At 39.6% G+C, this 18,505-nt stretch overlaps 1 protein-coding gene across 6 annotated transcripts in view; it reads right to left on the minus strand.

The window, feature by feature from the left end:
* The window catches only part of ESRRG (estrogen related receptor gamma), a 414,670-nt gene that overhangs the window by 679 nt on the left and 395,486 nt on the right, over positions 1-18,505 (minus strand). For all 6 annotated transcript variants that reach the window (XM_064164518.1, XM_064164517.1, XM_064164515.1 and 3 more), the window contains 2 exons: positions 14,111-14,380; positions 1-1,614 (listed from right to left, as the gene is read on the minus strand). The exon at positions 1-1,614 is cut by the window's left edge and continues 679 nt beyond it. In XM_064164518.1, coding sequence (XP_064020588.1) covers positions 1,370-1,614; positions 14,111-14,380 — 515 coding nt within the window. In that variant the 3' untranslated portion in view covers positions 1-1,369. The remainder of the gene's footprint in view (positions 1,615-14,110; positions 14,381-18,505) is intronic.

The raw sequence follows: 18,505 nt of genomic DNA on the forward strand, positions 1-18,505 counted from the left end.
TAAATAAGGTCTAGAAGTGTTAAATTCTTCAATTTGGTCAGAAGTCTACTACTCTGATTTCTTAATTTCGCACGTGTCGGCGGCATTTGCCTTATTGCCTCTAAGCTACTATCGGTTCACAGGGATTTTCTGCGTGTGAGGTTATAATTTTGCAAACAGGCAGTATCTTGTTCATTTGCAACTGAAGCAGTTAGAAATCACGTAAGCAACTATACCTCTGTACAGTCGCTGTCTCCTAACACCGTTACGGATTGGTATTTGACATGGAGTATTTCTACATTAGACTACTCGGATATACTGTAGGTGTAATCTAATCCTTTGAGTCAGTGAACATTTAGTCATAAACTGGAGCTCATGTTAAGAAACTGGATGTTTTGGACCAGACTGGCACACAACATAAATTGCATCCGTGATAATATGCACCTTGCCTTCGACTATTGCTTTAGTAAGATAAATTCCCACATTAATAAATGGCTGAAAACTGGTAAAGCTGGTACAAAAAAATCTCCGTTAGTAAGAAGAAACAAAACAGTTAAAAAAATCTTCCTTCAGGATTCATTTGTCCTTCATTATTGTTCATCATTGTTCAAGCCAGCACAAAAATGCAGTATTTCTTTCTCTTTAGTATTGCATGAATGAATAAAGCTTAAACTATTCCCTGAAAAAGTTACATTGTAGCTAACCTAAGAAATATCTGGAAGACTTGAAAAAACAATTAAGGAATCAAATGGCTGTAACTGATCTAGATGGAAAATGCAATGATAAGAAGCAGCCGATGCATCGTCGCTTAGTCGTCTAATTAGAGACTGCTCCTATGAAATCTAATACTGCATTCAGTCAGTTCATCGTGTTGTACTGTACTGCTAGGTACGGTGGTTCTCTCTTTGATTCCTTTGTCATTGGGGACATTATGGTTCATAATAAGTTCACTGGCATCCATATTATGGATTTCCATCCTTTGGCAGGCCTGGCTTCCATCTCTCTTCAATTAGAGACCTCTTTTTTTTTTTTTTTTTAAAGTTCAGCAGCAAAGGAAAAAAAAAAAACCAAACAAAGAAAAGAGAGAGAAAAGGAAAAAAGGAAAGGAAAGAACGGAAAGGAAAAGAGAGATAAGGAAAGGAAAAACTGCATCAGAAAGACACAGAAGAAAAAGTTGAAAGCTGCTTCACAGTCTTGCTGCTAAATATCAGTGCAGTCATTTTTTTTTCCTTAATTAAACACTAAGTTTCTTTGCCATTATTATCCTGTTTATTTTCCCTTTTTTTTTTCTTTTTTCATTCTTTTTTTTTTTTTTTTACTTTTTTTTTTCCTTTTCTTTTGTTTTGTTTTGTTTAAAACGTGCATGATGGGGAAGCCCATGATGCTTTAGTCAGACCTTGGCCTCCAGCATTTCCAAAAAAAGTTTGTGCATGGGGACTTTGCCTTCCAGTTTGATGTTGTAGAAATGCTGCACGGCCTTGGTGGAGGTTTGCCTCAGAAGTGGGAGAGTCATCAACATCTTGCCTGCGCGGCGTGGGTCTTCCATGTGCTGCCCGGCTTCGTAATCCTGCAGAGCCTCGTGTAAGACGTCCTGAAGTTTCTGCACTGCCTCAACATCCTCTATGTGCATTGAGTCTGCAAAACAAAGGAGCGACAGGAGGTTTCAGTTCGGTGTGCCCAGAGTCAAATCATGCTACGGCCGCACAACGCTTTCGCTAGTTCTGTCCATCCTCTTGCCACAAAGAAGGAAGTTAATTACCCACTAATTTCTACACTGACCTTCAGGACAGTATCTGGAGCTGATGGGGAATTGCAAATGTATAATTAAGTCTTGTGTGCTAGTTTGAAGCTAGTTAGAATGTTTTGCTGAGAAGAACTAGATTACAGACTGAAAGACAAGCAAGGGTGACGTCTACTTCACTCTTAGGCTTGCTGAGAGGTAGAAGAACAAGAATCCAAACATAGATAAGACACTTCTTCTGCCTGGGAGCTCCGAGTTGCATTTTTTTCTCTCTCTAGCCTCTCTGCTTCCTAACCCCCTGTCCTCTTCCTTGGGACTGGGGTAAGGTTGAGAGGGGTGGGAGAAGGTAAAAGGGTGGTTGGGAGCTCCTCCTGGGGACTCAGGTTTCTGGGAGGGCTGTTGTGTTTCTGTATTACCTTTTACCTTGTATATAACTGTACAGACTGTAAATCTCTGCTTGTATATATAAGCTTCAAATTTCCAGAGCCAGCTGAGTCTCGTCTGTGTGATTTCCAAAGTTGGGGGTGGAGGGGTGCCTAGGGAGGTGGTGGAGTCGCCATCTCTGGAGGTATTTAAGAGGAGCCTGGATGAGGCACTTAGTGCCATGGTTTAGTTAATTAGAAGGGTTAGGTAATAGACTGGACTTGATGATCCTAGAGGCCTTTTCCAACCTGGTTAATTCTGTGATTCCGTGACACCAAGGAAAAGCAGCTTTCCTGGTAAGTTTAGCATTTGGGCACACTCAGCCAGGCAAGCAACACTTCCTGAAGAGCCTTTTCACTGTGAAGCTGGCATCTCCTACAAGGTGTAACTCTTCTTTCCCACTCACTCAGAGGATGGTTTATCTTGCCCTGTACCTTTCCAGGTGAGATGTTTTGGTGGTGTAAGTATTGAGTGACAAGCCTAGAAGCAATGAATACCAGGAACTAAACTAAACTGCTACATGACCCGGAAAGATTAAAGCTATAGAAGTGTGAAATAAAAAGGAAAGATCTAACTAAAATAACTGTAAAACCCTCAACAGCATAGATACAGGCAGGGAAGATGTCCCTGAGAACACGCAGTTACTGGACCGTACTGAGATGGCTTTGGATGAGCAGCCCTAATTCTCTGACTTTTATGTAGTCATAAATGCCAAAAAACCCTGATGTGGTCCAAAGTGAGGTGAGTGCAAGTAAGGAAGAACAGCCATAGGTGAAAGAGGCCACCCAAACAGCCCCTATCAGCTACCAAAATTTGAATGATCAACAGAATTACAGAGCCAATAAAGCACCATACAAAAAAATAACTCCTGGGAAGGGTTACCAGTCCTAGGGGTAGGCTACCCTGTGCAAACCTTGCTCAGGGTGAAACTGGGACATGGCATTGTTAAAGTATATCCTTGAAAACTCCTGTTAGTACAACACTGCTTTGCATCTTAAGTGTTTGGTTGCTGGAATAAAGCTCCTGCTCCCAAGCAGAAGAACTACTGAGGAGCCAGGTGGTGAAGAACTCACTTTTATCATTGCTATCAAGCCCTCTATTAAGCAGCCTGATGCCCCGGATCAGTATTTTGACAGAACCTTGCATTTTACCTCGGTGATGATAACACCACCAAATTTTGCACGTGCTTCAAATATCTGAATTGCATTCAGAGAATTAAGATGCTCCTAACATTAATTTCCCAAAAGCTGATGTGCAGCTATTTCCTCAGATAATTAAGCCAGGTGCTAAACACCTCTCCCTTTTCGAATGCAAACACATAAACTAAATAAAACACAAACCAGAAAGTAACAGGTTAACAAAAACGTTCCAGCTTCTATTGTCAAAACAAATCTGCAAATTGAAAAGAAAAGGAGGGGGAAAAAAAGTTACAGCTCCTGCTCTAAAACAGACACTTAATTATATACAAGTTTGGATCATTTAGCACGTTTTATTGATTCTGATGACAGTTTATCTGTTAATTACACATAATGGGGTCCTATGGGGATTTTACATGTTTAATAATTCCGAGTCTTAGTGACTACATGCTCTAAGAAGCATGCAGCTAAGACATACGCTGCAGGGATGTGATACTGCGCATTGAGGTGCGCTCTGCCGAAAGCAGAGAAACACAAAACTACCTCTCTTAGGGAAAAAAAAGGAGGCTACCACATTTTAAAAAAGATGACAGGGAAATATTACCTCTAGCAAAATTTAGTTCTAATTAACGTGAGTCGATTCTCCCAAGCCATACCTTTTTTATAGTTTTCTCATGTGGAAATCCTATTCTAATAAATAATTCTGTGTCAATATGAGAAAAATCCCCAATTTCTGTGTCCTGCAAACAGAGATTACCAATGCAGACATGCTAACACACTGATGCACACCTGACTGATGTCTTAAGCAGTGTGTCCAAACACTGGCCTCAATCTGGAATGCAAACTCCAAATAAATTGTTGCCTTTACTCCCTTTACCAAGTCACAGAAGTTTAGGTTCGAAGAAATCTCAAAGCTCATCCAACTCCTTGCCATAGGCAGGGACACCTCTCACTAAAACAGGTCGCTCAAGGCCTCATCCTTGAGCGACCTGGCCTTGAACACCTTGAACACTGTGCTAGATTGCATTTGTGCTAGATTGTGTCTGTGCTAGATTGTGTGGTCCTGCTCTGGCAGGGTGGTTGGACTTGATGATCTCCTTGGGTCTCTTCCAACCCAAGGGGAGGGAGGGAGTAGCCACAACAACTCTCGACAACCTGTGCCAGCGTCTCACCACCCTCACTGCAAAGAACCCTTTCCTAACATCTAGTTTGAATCTCCCCTCTGCCACTTTAAACCCATTTCCCCTCATCCTGTCATTACAAGATCTTATCAATAGTCCTTGGATATTCACCCTTGTGCTATAGAAGACACAATCTGCTAGTCCAAATCATTTTTCCATAAACTATGCACAGTTTGTGCAAAAATTACACGTCTTTTCCTTCTCTCCCAGATCCAGAATGCTAGGGACAGATTTACTGGGCAACTGAACAAGAGCATTTTATCTGCAACAAATGCTTGGTGAGTCAAAATTCTTCTGAGGTTCCCCCCCTCATACCATAGGGCATAAAAGAAACAAGTCCTTCTGGAGAACCTGACTAGAAATGGTTTGTTTTTAACTCTGCACAAAACTGCCCTCATTCTTTCCAGAATCAATATTTGCAACTTCAACAATGTTTGGACTCGATCTGTTTTCAGAGTCAGAGAGAGATGAAGCTTGTCTGAGATCCTTAGCTCTGCAGTTAGCAATTTGGCCTGTGTTGTTAGGAGTCTATGCTCTACTTATACTGAAACTGGGTGAGGAGAGAAAAAATAAGAGAATACCTCCAGAAGCTGAACCTCTGATACAGCTATTAACACCCCATGCTTCCAAATGCCTTCACTCTGTGGCCAACATCTTAAAACAAGGGATCTTATCCTCTCCTTGCTGGGGTAATTGTCTGCCATCCCTCCAGTAAACAGAGCAATTGCTTACATGGGAAAGGTGAGAGTAGAAGAACATGCAATGTAGTTGTGGCTGTCTTTGAAATAATTTCAGCAGCTGGGGAGAACTTGACCAGTCAGTTCTCCACTGGCCCAACACAAAGACTCCACTGACACTGTTCACAGAGCAGTTTAGGAATCTATGCCTTGGGAAACAGATTTTGTCACAGGATATTGTGAAATGGGGTAAGAAAAAATGGCAGAAAGAGAGGCACATCCAAACACTGATTAAGACTTCAAACTGTTCTTTTAAAGTGGTGATTTAGCCTCAATGATTTAAAAATTATTTAATGAAATTACTATGATAATTTAACTTCCCATTTGGAGAAAAGATTCAAACTCATTTCAGCTTTACCCATTCTAGAGTCTGCTAATGTTTAAATGCAAACTCACTAAATCTGTGCTATTTAATTAGACCACAATTCAGCTTGCAGATTGCTCAGGAAAATATTAATCTCTACAAAGATCCTTCTTCAAGTTTTAGCCTTGCAGTCTGGAACTTCCACTTTATTCCTGATATTAAACGAATGTAGATCTTAATCCCTCAGGCATAAGCCTTTGAAAATAAGGAAAATGGTTGAAAACACTGAACTAGCCAAGGGGAAAAGAGGAGGGAAAATAAAAGAAAAGAGAAATCTTTTCACTAAGTACAGACTGGCAGATGTAGAAGTGAATTTAGAGCAGGTTAACTTATTGCTGATAAACCAAATTCTCACTAGCAAGAAAGGGCAATGTCAACAAGAATCACTATAATTGAAGGGAAAGGAAAGTTGGTGGCAACCCAGAATTAAAGAAATAATTGCACAGACAATATTAACATGTTAGGAACAAAGATCTGTTCTTCCTATACCAAGAAAAACACTTTACTTTTGGTTTTGAATTGTGGTGGGTTTTTTTAAAGTTGCTTTGTAGGCAATCTGGATAATTTATATTTACATCCTACGCAGGTTAATATCCAAAGGAAACCAATATCCAGATGTAGTACACTTAAAAATCATTGCCTATCTAAACAATGGAATTAAACAGGGTAATTTGAAGGTGTTGTCATTTGAAAGCAAGCAGGACTTGATCATAAATGCCCTGCAAAAAAAGAAAAGGATCCCTGGCTGATAAAACTGAACAGCTCAACAGACAAACACAAAGCACGTTGAGAACATGGCATTTCAGTCTAGCAGGGGGAAAACTTGTTACTAATTGGTGCTGCAAGAGTGAGATCAGCAAATGAGGACATGAACTCATTCAGCTCTCAATTTCTCATTCTATCCTTGCAAATGCTTTTTTTCACCATCACAGGACAGGAAAAAAGAATTGTACCTCATCTAATCAGCTGACTGATTGTATCATTGTGCATAAGTAGGAGAAAAGTAGAGTTCTCATCCAAGAAAAACTCTACAAGGTCCAGACAGAAATTCAGATTACAATCTACCTCATTTAAAATTCCAGCTTCATCTTGAAAACAGCAAACAAACATCCAGCCACCCAGGAATCATTTAGAACACACCATAAAGGGTGACAACTAGATACAGATTGGAAATTGCCTGAACTGAGGGCAAGGAGACTTCTCAAAAGACTGCTCTAAGTAAAGTTACCTGTTGGTCTGTGTGTATTTTGCATATAACATCACTAAGAAGCAGTAGAAACCCAGGAGTCTCAAATGAAGTTTTCCTTCATGTCAGAAAACTCATGCAGCATACAGGAAGACATTATTAAAATGAATCAAGCAGCAGAGTATGAAACAGCAAATGCACACATTAAGAGGCTGATAAAGCAAACCAGAGAGGCAAATATCAACAAGTACTTGGAAGACAGCAGTTGCTGTGACGTGTGTGATTCCATACAGCTGAGCAACTCACAAACCCAACCCAGAATCAGTTTAGAAAGTTGTGAGGTCCTGGAAGAACAGGATGGGATGAAGAGGAAGAACAATAGATGAAATGCTTTTTGCTTTACGTAAAGACAACAGAATCCAAATCTGGATTAGGTCTCAAATAAGAGGAATTTATTATCTAGACTGTACTGGCAATCCAAACATATCCCCACCCCTCAAACCACAGCAGGGTTTATTGATGGGTGAACTACTCTCAGAATTACAGAACCACTTCCTCTCCTGCTTGAAAAACATGCCAGATTTACACAGAGAAACCTGCACTTTTCCAAAGTGCTTGCCCACACACTATCATATTTAAGAGAAACAAAACATGGCAACATTTGGAAAAGCATATTGCTTAAGACAGAAGCAACTTATGGAAACTGTTGATAGCAAATGAATCTAGGCTCTGAGTTCCCTCATCCAGCAAGAATTCCCAGTCTTTTCCAGTCTAGAACTTATGTTGTCTCAGCTATTTTGCTCCTCAGTGTCTGGGGTCAACCAAATATTCTTCCTTTTGGCCACCTATTTGTCTGTCTTTCCTGACCAGAACTATGTGCTGAGGTCTGCATGGTCAAGCTAAGAGACAAGCACATAAACAAAGAGAGTATCTTCCCTTGCAAATGAGTGTGGCAAAACTAGTATGACATCTGGATTACTCTATTGGAAGCAGACACTTCATTTGAATCTATGCTGGAAATTAAAGAGGAATAAATTAAGAATTCCCTGTAATTTGGAATTACAGGCAGCATAAACCCCAAAAAAATAAAACACAGGCTTGAATGGTTGATTCTAGTCAACAAGGTCTTACTCTGGATTACCCTAGTTTTAAGAAGAGAGATGAAAACTGAAGTCTCAGAAGTTTTTGAAGTTTTTGAAACAGTAGGCAATGAAGGTGTAGTAGGAAAAGAAATTGCTTCATGGAACATACCTATTTACTTCAGGGACTAAAGGTGAACTAAACTCACAGGCAAAAGATACATTAAAACACAGTAAAATGATTTGTTTTGTTGGGGTTTTTTGTTTGGTTGTTGTTTTTTTAATTCTTGAAATGGTTTGCTATCCTCTAGGATAGGTAGTGAGGGCCCTAAATAAAGGAAGACTTCTGTTGTACAGAACAAACTGCATACTATGAACTGGTTCAAGTACCTACTCAATAAAGCTACTGAAACTCTGGAAAAGCAGAATTTGAATGACAAATCTGGGGGACAAGATATCAACTAAAAGAAAATGGTGAATGAATGCTTTAAAATCCCTCTTATTCACTACAAGATATAAGTAATTGTCATAATTACCATTGAGAGCCACTAGTTTAATGCTGTGGAAAAGCAGGATGAGTGTCAGTGAAGAGCAGCAATTGCAGTGGTGATGCAGTGGTTCATATCATGCCTTTCCTACCCAGAAGCCTCACCAGCCAGCACAGAGCTGGCCTTTGGCAGAGGTCAAACAGTGCTCCCCCTCACAGTCCCGCTCCAGCACTAAGAAACTTTGGGCTCCTTCCTTCCACTGAGTCTCAGGCTGCTAATGTGTAAATTATATCTACCTGTTTCATAGCCAAGAGAGGAGTATCTCAGGGTTATTCAGACACTACATCAACTACCAGAGCAGGGAAAAAAATAAACCCTGTCAATAAACTTGTCAATTAACTCTGCTACCATTTGCTTAATACCATCATTACGGAAATGTTAGCTGAGTTACTTCATTTTCTCTTAAGAATGGTGGGTGCCATCTATTTGGTTACATGACAATGGAACATGAGGAAGAAACTGAGTTCAAGCAACACAAAAACTGACTAAAGTGGCAACACAGTTTCCTAAAGAACTGTTTCTGCACCGTTTCACTCTGTACAAAATTACACGAAGTGCTAACAGACCTTGCTATTTATAGCCAGGAAGGTAAATATTGGTGACACACCAGTAACACACTGCTGTGCACACACATGTTTTATATATGTGCCTAATCACAACAGATAACTTTTGAGCATGAGTTCTAACAGATGACTAAAGGAAATCAAATGAAAAACTCACAGTTACTGGAAACTAAATATAGTATGTTGTAGCATAAGCCGTGGTCTATACTGGGAATAAAGACAATGTCCTCTGGACTAAGCAATTTATAGGGTTCTACCAATTAATATTTATTATTACAGAAATACTTCATAGAATCATAGAATCAAGCAGGTTGGAAGAGACCTCCAAGGTTATCCAGTCCAACCTAGCACCCAGCCCTAGCCAGTCAACTAGACCATGGCACTAAGTGCCTCAGTCAGGCTTTTCTTGAACACCTCCAGGGACGGTGACTCCACCACCTCCCTGGGCACCCATTCCAATGCCAATCACTCTCTCTGCCAACAACTTCCTCCTAACATCCAGCCTATACTTCCCTCGGCACAACTTTAGGCTGTGTCCCCTTGCTCTGTTGCTGGTTGTCTGGCAGAAGAGATTAACGCCCACCTGGCTACAACCTCCCTTCAGGTAGTTGTAGACAGCAATGAGGTCACCCCTGAGCCTCCTCTTAACAATAAAAGTGTGGTTGTCAGAGTACACTGTTTGGTGGCTGGAAAGCTAAACAATTTTAAGAATCAACTATTTTTTTTAACCAGGACAACTGATCCTGCAGCTTTACTAGAACTGGTGTTGATCTCTGCTTCATTGTATCAAAATGCACAAAACAATTCTTGGTTCTTACTCCTTTGGTACTAAAATCACAGAATCATAGAATAGAATGGTTTAGGTTGGAAGGGATCATCTAGTTCCAACCCCCTGCCATAGGCAGAGACACCTCCCACTAGAACAGGTTGCTCAAGGCCTTATCCAACCTGGCCTTGAACACCTCCAGGGAGGGAGCAGCCACAGCCTCCCTGGGCAACCTGTGCCAGTCTCTCACCACCCTCCCTGCAAAGAACCCTTCCCTAACACCTAGTTTGAATCTCCCCTCTGCCACTTTAAACCCATTGTCCTGTCATTACAAGACCTTGCCAGTAGTCCCTCCCCAGCCCTACTGTAGGCCCCCTTCAAATACTGGTCTCTTTTATGAGAGTTAATAAGTGAGACCAGAAGCTGTGATGATGAGGAGAGGTCCCTTTCTCCTTCTGCTGGTACAGGCTAACCAGTCAGTATGAGTGTTTACATTTCCAACAGTGCATGAAGTTGTACTTTTAAGTGCCCAGCATTCACATCTGGGTCAGATTTTTAAGAGGCCAGCAGCCTATTACACACAGATCAGGTTTTCAAATGTGCTAATATATTTTGACACGATATAGCTCCTCATGTTAGGTCATAGGTGGGAACCAAGCTTCTCTGAAAAATCTGTTCTCAATTGTGACTTCTAAGCTCTTCTACAACATTTGGCCTGAGGGCACGATTTAGTCCTTACTGATTAGGCAATTGCAAAAAGCTGCTCACCTGCAACTTCCTGCTTAGCATTACCTGATCAATACCTGAAAGCATTTTCTGATACCAAAGAGACAAGCAGGTCATCTTTCCTGTGCAGGAGCATTCACCTGACTGTGAGAGCACTTGTGTACACCTCAAACATATTTTGTAAATATTTCACCTTCCCTCACACACGAGGAAGTAATTGGTACATGCATGTTTTGGAAACCATTCAAAGTTGATTTTCTGCGTGGGTAAACAAAGTGCTCATTGGCGCCAGCTTGCTTCATTTGGGCGGTGTGAGGTGGAATAGAGAGCACTCGCATCCTGCGGCACCAAGGTACCTGCTTGCTCTTGTGCAGAGAAGGCTGAGAAAGAAGGAAGGGACTTGTGATACTGACAGGACAAGGGCAATGCTGTGGTGAGAGGGACCTCTCTGGAGTTCAAGCCTGAAGACTGTATTAATTACTACCAAATCAATGGAGATATTTAAAAATAACCTGTAAATTCTGTATTCAGCAGTACACATTGAGTGTAGCTGTTGAAATCATGCCTGCGTAGGCTTTACCATGCACAGGGCTGGAACGTCTATACATTTCAGTATGCTGCTCTTATAGATGTATTTAAACTTTTCCACTGCTGTGTGCACTCCCTTAGAAGTCAGTGACAACCCACAAGGCTGATACATCCTGGATACTACTGGAAATTCATAGTAGCGGCGTGGCATTGGCCAAGCCCTCCAAGGAACATCTGATAATAGCAGTCAGAGAATCTCCCTGAAAAACAGCTCCTCCTCCCCACCTTTTAGAATCCAAAAGACAGGATTATCTTAGGTGGGGCACTGCACCAGCAGACTCCAAATGCCTAAAGAAAAGTTAGCACTCGAGGCACTTTAATGGTCATGATACTGAGATTTGTTGGCCAAAACAAAGCTTGTGGTATTTATTCAGCAAAATATAATCAATATGAAGGCAATCTACAATTTCTTTTTCCTGCTTCAACACGCCAGCAGGGAAAGTACTAGGAGACTGTATCATAAATCACTAACACAGATACAGAGCTATAAAAGCATCTTTGTCTACTGTTTACAGTAGAGCCAACCTGGGAATCTTTCTAGATACTGCAGATGTGGCAGAAATGTCTGAAATGCCTCAGATTTCTTGTGCTTCGTCCAATCTCTCCACAGCTTTAGAAAGGCTAATAATATATTTTAAACAGGGAAAATAAAGAGTGGAAATTTTAGGGAAAAAAAAGCAGAAGTAGCAACAAAATATATTAAAATGTAAATTGCCAGCTGATTGAATTTATAATAGCTTTTTTTCTTCTTCTTCAGATACAGCTGCAATTACATTAATCAAGTTAATAGTTATGTGAAAATAAGCTATTTCTGGGTTTGTCTATAAAAGAGACAAAAACTTTAATCTTAATTTTATTTCATTTTAGCTGCATTTGTAAATTAAAAGAGTAGGGATCTTATACTTTTTTTGATGGGCTGTAATTCTGCAGGTGACATTTTACACCTACACGGTAGCGTAGCTACAGCTGATAGAAGTTTGGCATCTCCTGCATTTACAACCTGAAGCTGAAATGTTGAATATCAGCAGCCAAAACATTCTATTGAAAGGGCAGTTGAATAGCTGGGGTGCTTTTTAACTCCTTTTTTGCAACAAATTTAAAACAGCAGGTTTATTTCTCTTAGGATCAGGGAAGGAAACATTTTCACTTAAATGTGCCCTGAATTTTAGTATGCTGAACTATATTTACCCATGATATTATCCTGGTTGCAAGTCCCAGCAAAGTTAATGAAGCCAGAGATTATTCTGACACACTCTTTGCACAATGTATGACTAAACTTTTTTAGCAGAAGCATCTTTTATTATTACTTAAACCTGCATGGGTGGTTGTGGGCTTTTTTGGGGGGAAGGGGTGAGTAATATTTAACACTGCATCCTTATTTTCTAGCTTCTTCTCATTTTTTTAATCAAGTAAACTACAGAAATAATTCTAATTCAGTCTTTAAATCACAGACTCAGATAAACACAACAAAAAAAAATCTTCTGAATTTAGACTCCTAATTCCAGATAACTTTCTTGCTCTGTTCATTAAGCATGACCAATTTTGAGAAAAAGCCTTCTTGTAGCTGCAGAGCATCCTCAAGTGTCTACTCAAGTAGCAAAAAAAAATCCTAAGTAAATCCTCAATTAAAAATATTTTTTTTGTCTGTTTGAGGAGCATTTCAGCACTTTGCTCACTCTGGAAATAAGACAATGTTCTAAAAGTAAGGGCAGAGTTAGTGGGGCGGAGATTATGCTACAAAGAAACTAATAAGCATTTTGGCTTTGCATGTTTTTGAATTATATTTCCAATTAAAAATGCAGAGTGCTAAATCACATTACAAAGACAAATAGGAAAGTACAACTTCATTGTTGAAAACAATTTCCCTCCTATCAATCTGAGGATTCATGCATCAATATTGTAGATGAACTGTTAATTACAAAATCAATTAAAAAATTATTTCTAAAAACAGTCACGCGTCCTGGCTCTCAGGGGGGCAATTTGGGCAGAAGGTCTCATCTCACTAGGACCGCGCCAAATCACAAGTCGTCATCCACAAGTAAGCAAAAGCAATCTGGTTTTTCATTTTTCAGCGCGGCTGAGCCCAGCCTGAGATTGATCGTCACATATGGCCCCAGAAAACAAACTGTCAATACCTTGAATGCTGCAGAATTTGAACAAATAGCCGTCCGCCCATTCAAGCCACTCATTGCATCCCATTTAACAGATTTTATTGACAGTTTCCTTCTTGTAATTAAAGGGAAAACTACTGGCCAGCAACCAAGATAAAGTTCAAAGATAGGGTCAAAACAAAAGCAGATGGAGGGGCACGGTGTGACTGTCAATGGAACATAGCATCAGAGCATGTTATTGACACACAGGTATCTAATGATCAGCACGTCATTAAAGAGGGATCTATCATGAACTTTATGCAAATGCTAAAAGGGACTTAAGACCACAATAAAGCATTAAGGAGACACAAAAGGAAAAACAACAAAGCACAAACGATTTTTACTTATCTGACAGTATTCACTGCTTCAGCACTTTTAAATTCAAATGCAGAGGAAAAAAAAATTCTTTCTGAGATTTTTAACCCTTGCTGCACAGGTAGCAGAATACTTTGCAGAAGTATTCTCATATGCAGCGAATCCACAAGGTAAGGTGTGGCCATCGTGAGATGAAGTACGAATTTCCTCCCTCCACCCATATGCTCAATTCCCCCTATCAAACAAATCTATAGCTGCTTTTAAAGAGAAGCTACATAGCATATCTTGCATTCTTTCTCTTAACTACGGTAATTAGACCTGTTCTGGATTATGGAATGGATTTAGAGTAACATCTACAGATAACTGAAGGGATCTTTGCCTGTAAAACAGCCTCAAAATCATACAGTGCAGTATTCTCCATCCCCCTGGGAACATATTCCACAGTTACTCACAATCAGAAAGTTTTTCTTAAGATTGAATTGCTTTGTTGTCTTTTAAACTAACGTCTGATTAGCAGTTTCTTATTCTAAACCCTCTTCTTAAACAAGCAAGCAGAAAGTATTTATGGAGAAGGAAAAAAAAAGGAAGTAAAAAAGTGACATGAAAAGTGTCATGCCACTCTGCTAACCTGAATTAGCAAGTGCTATAGCTTTGAGAGTGACAAACTCTTCTTTCTCCAGCTTCATGCTCTTGTATTTCTTTACCAGCTGCAGTATGGCATTGTTAAGGTCAAGAAGGCCTGCCAATTTGGATTGGTCTTCATCCATAATATAATCTTCAGCATACACGAGCTCATCTTCGAAAGAAAGTGACCGGTATACAACACCGAGAATCAAAATCTCCATCCAAGCACTCTGCAGAAGGCTCATCTGGTCAGCCAGAGACAAAGTGGAGAATCCTGAGGAGGAAAAAAAGACAGGAAAAATATTAAGCATGTTTGGATTTGTCAGAAATCTGCTCCTCTTTTTCAATTTTATATATATTGTGATAAAACATGCATGTGCTCTCTTTTTCCTTCTGATTTTGTGCCTCTCCTCCCCATCCCACTACAGGAAAGTAACTCAATATAGAATCAAATGTTTTCTAATCAACAACGTGAAGTTACAAACAAGTTGGCATTTGCAGGCTCTTTCTCTAAAAATCATGTGAATTTGTGGAGTATTGCAGTGGGTGCCTGCGATTTGCATGGTCTCTCTATTCTGAAACACTCATGTTTACTTCTAAAACCTGTGGCTGTGAAGCAGGGATCTGATGACTCTGTTCACCATTTCTACAAACTAAGGAAGATAATTTCTGAGAGGAAAAAATGAATAGGAAGCAAAGGGAAGATCTGGTGTTTTAATAGAACTAAGGTGATTATCACATAGAGGGAAATTCTTTCTCAACTTTAACCTCAGAATAGAGAGAAGTAACACCTACCCTTCTCAGAAAAGACGCTAATTATTCCTGTAATGGCTACACTTGTAGAAATAAACGTGGTGGCATCATAAAATGCCAACTGAATAGCAGTCACATCATCCTTCTACTGAGGAAGATCAACAATGTGATTAAATGTCTCTTAATACATTCAACTTCTGCCTTCTATTTTTCCTTCTGCCCCTGCTGTCTTTCATAATAGGATCGCTAAGGGCAAACATCTTTACTGTCTTACCTTTTTAGACTCTTGTTTACAATACTTGTTAATTTACTATATCAAACTGTTAATATCCCAATCACATTAGGAGCTAAAAAATAATATGGGAGAGGAAGTGATTTTCCTAGCCTGTTGGTGAAATGCAGTAGTTTGCCAGTTGGCACCATCAACCACAAGTACTTAATAAAATCATCAAAGGGGATTAGTCAAGCTTTTCTTAAAGGGTCTTAAGGCATGTCTGAGGCTTTCATTTAGTTGTTTATGGAGCTGCTTTCATGTCCTTTTACAGGGTTCCTGCTGTAATAACATTCTTTTTGGCGTTCAATTACGCTTAAACGCATTTTTCTGTTTTGAAAGTCGAGAGTTACAGTCAGGCAGGAATATATCATAAACCAGCAAATCTGCAAGGCACCTACTCCAAACGAGATTTTCTCTGTAAGCACTAAGCAGCAACACTAATGCAATAAAAAAAGAAAACCCCACATCCAAACCACCAGGCATCCATAAAAAACGAAACATAAAACTGGCTGCATGCTCCCTCTTTCTCTCTCTTTCATTTTTCTCCCCCTCCTTATTTGTTTTCATTTTCTCTTATTGTCTTTTGAGCCTTGTGATAGAACTGTAGCTCTATGCTTTCCAAAACCCCCAACAAATTCAAAAAAACAACAAAAACTGAGCCAACAACAGGAAACCTTTGAAGAGGTGACAATGGAAAAATAACACATCTGTGATTAAAATAACTAAGAGAGAAATGGAGAAGAAATAATCATTTGAAAGGTTATAGGGAGGAATTCATGATTTCAATTAGCTTCAACATTTCTGTTCCTTCCAGTCTTTCAAGAACCAGTTTTTCTGCAGTAGCAGATGGACAGAGAACGTAGCCTGCAGCACCGTCCTGTGACAGCCCCATTCTCCCTCCCAGACACTGCTGTTAGTAAATAGATTTACACATTCTCCAATCTCCACACATCTTTCTGCCGAATAATTAAAAGCAGGATGATTAGTTTATTGAGTGGAAGGAGGAACTTTTTTATTGAGGTCCATCCACGATTTTATCAGGGCCAGCACTTTTACGGTTGTCATGAGGGTGCAGGCATCCAATTTTTCTTATCTGCCTGATTAATACAAACGCTGTTTCAGGACGCATTAATTAACAGATACAAATCTACGTTCTCATGGAAGGATCAATACAGAGAAGAAAAGAGGCATCAATGTGAATTTAGTGCTGATGATGGAGAAGGCACTCTATTGACATTTACGTGCATAGAAACTTTAAAGTTGCAGTGAAGCCCTTTTGTCCCTGTGATTTACAAATTAACAATTTTTCAGGTATAACAATGTTTCACACGCTTCTGAGAAGTTTAATTAAGCAAGAAGCAATAAAATCAGTTTGGACTTAAAAAAAGTTTAACCTGTAATTTCTAGAGGTTTGTTGCTTTGGGGGTTTGTTTCTTTTTTTTCTTCCTCCCCTCCTCTCCCCCAAGAAAACTCATGACTTCTTTTATCTAATTATCTATTTTAGTCCAGGCTTGCTGGTTTGTTTTAAAATAAATAATACTGTGTTTCTAGAACATGTATTGGATAAATAATATTGTGTTTCTAGAACACGCATTGGATGCCACAGTCAAAGGAAATTACACATGCCCTGTGAGGGGGAAAAATATAGCCAATAATTTATGGTACAGCACTCTTGAAAAATCTACAGTCTGGTGAAGTAAATACACTAATTGTTTTTATATGACACATTTAAAAAAAATCAAAATAATTTCTTTTACATGACAGAAAAACTGGCAAATATGAACCAAACTCTTCTGCTCTCTAATAATAAATCAAATAAATATGATTATTTTTCTCCAGAATGAAGTGAAGTTTCCCTTGAAAGCCTGATCAGTGAAAACATGTTTTAACTTTTACAGGCATCCCTTGTGGGAATGCAAAGCTGCATCAAGTTTTAATTCATCTGTTTTTTGGTTTGGTTTTTCAGAAACTGTGAAAGCATCCAGCACGTCTGCTGTATCATGTGAACGCCCTTTTAATAGCTGTTCAGCAAGCCACAATTAAAAGAACAGATTAGATGAGCATATGTATTTACATACATTTAGTTATTTTTAATTGTTTGGAGGAGGTTATACTAATTTTATGCTGAACTGTGCTCTGATTCCCTCAGCTTTTGTTATATGAATCTCTTCAGCCAAGTCCTGTGACAAGTGGACATTTTCTCTTTTAAAATGCAACCATTTTTTAAACATCTCCAAATTGGATGAAACAGACTTCCAGCTTTCTGGATTGATGTTAGCCTGCCCAGCTACAACTGGAAGCTTTTCCCCCACCACCCTGAGACACTGCACGATGGCATAGTTCTGAACTTTGTCGTGCCATTTTGTGGGTCCTTAATCCTTAAGAGTCTTGCAGGTCAGCGTTTTAAATGTAGAACTGCATAATGGCCTTTTAAAATACAATGCTGTGTACCTTTTCCCCCCTTAGCGTGTACCATATTGGTGACAACTTTGATCTCTCTCCATCTCCCTCCTCAAGTCAATGCCATTTAATGTATCTCAGGCATTTGCTGGCGGAATGACTCTGTACCTTGACCTGCAGTTAAATAGCATGTTTATCTGCGATACAGCGCACTCCAAATAAACCAGATGACAGTTTGCAATAACGTCATTTGGAAGGATTGAAAGGCTTCTCAAGAGTCAGGTACCCCTGAGGTAAGAAGCTTGAAGGAAGCATGTTTTGTGCCAACCCTCCTGCCATCTTCTACTAGACGCTCGTGTGCTTGACAATGATGCCATGGGCACTTGTCAAGATTTTTTTTCCCCCTCTTTTTGCCTAGCAAACTGATGCACTTTGCAGTCAACTTACAAAAAAGGCTAAGCATTTGAAAGTGTGAAGGGCAAAAAATATCTGACGGCTAGTCTTCAAAAATACACTTTCATTTCAGAAAGCATAAATGTTTATTTCCTCAGCTGAGTGTTGACAGAAATAGGCTGCAGCGCAGGCATATGAATTTAACCCCTGGTAGGCATTCTTTTCAGTGAGGTTTTTATGTGTCTGAATGCAAGCATTGTAAATCTACAGGGTGTCTCATAATATCAGTTAACAATAGCATTGATTTGCTGGCTACAGATTTTCTTCCTTCCTTTTATTTTCTTTCTTTCTTTCTCTTCCTTTCAGGGTCTGTAGCGTTTCTTCAGCTAAAAATAGATACTTTTCCACAAACAGTGTATCACACTCAAATTGTAATTATGCCTTAATGACTCACTGAGATCACCGAGTGTGGATGGAGAAAAGGTTGATTGAGCAACTGAACATATGCTTGGTTTACTTTTTTTCCCTCCTTTTTTCCCTTTGGCATACCAGTAAACCCCCATCTCAAAGGAAGCAGAA

The sequence above is a fragment of the Pogoniulus pusillus genome, chromosome 25 (genome assembly GCF_015220805.1).
Source record: "Pogoniulus pusillus isolate bPogPus1 chromosome 25, bPogPus1.pri, whole genome shotgun sequence".
Taxonomy (NCBI): Eukaryota; Metazoa; Chordata; class Aves; order Piciformes; family Lybiidae; genus Pogoniulus; species Pogoniulus pusillus.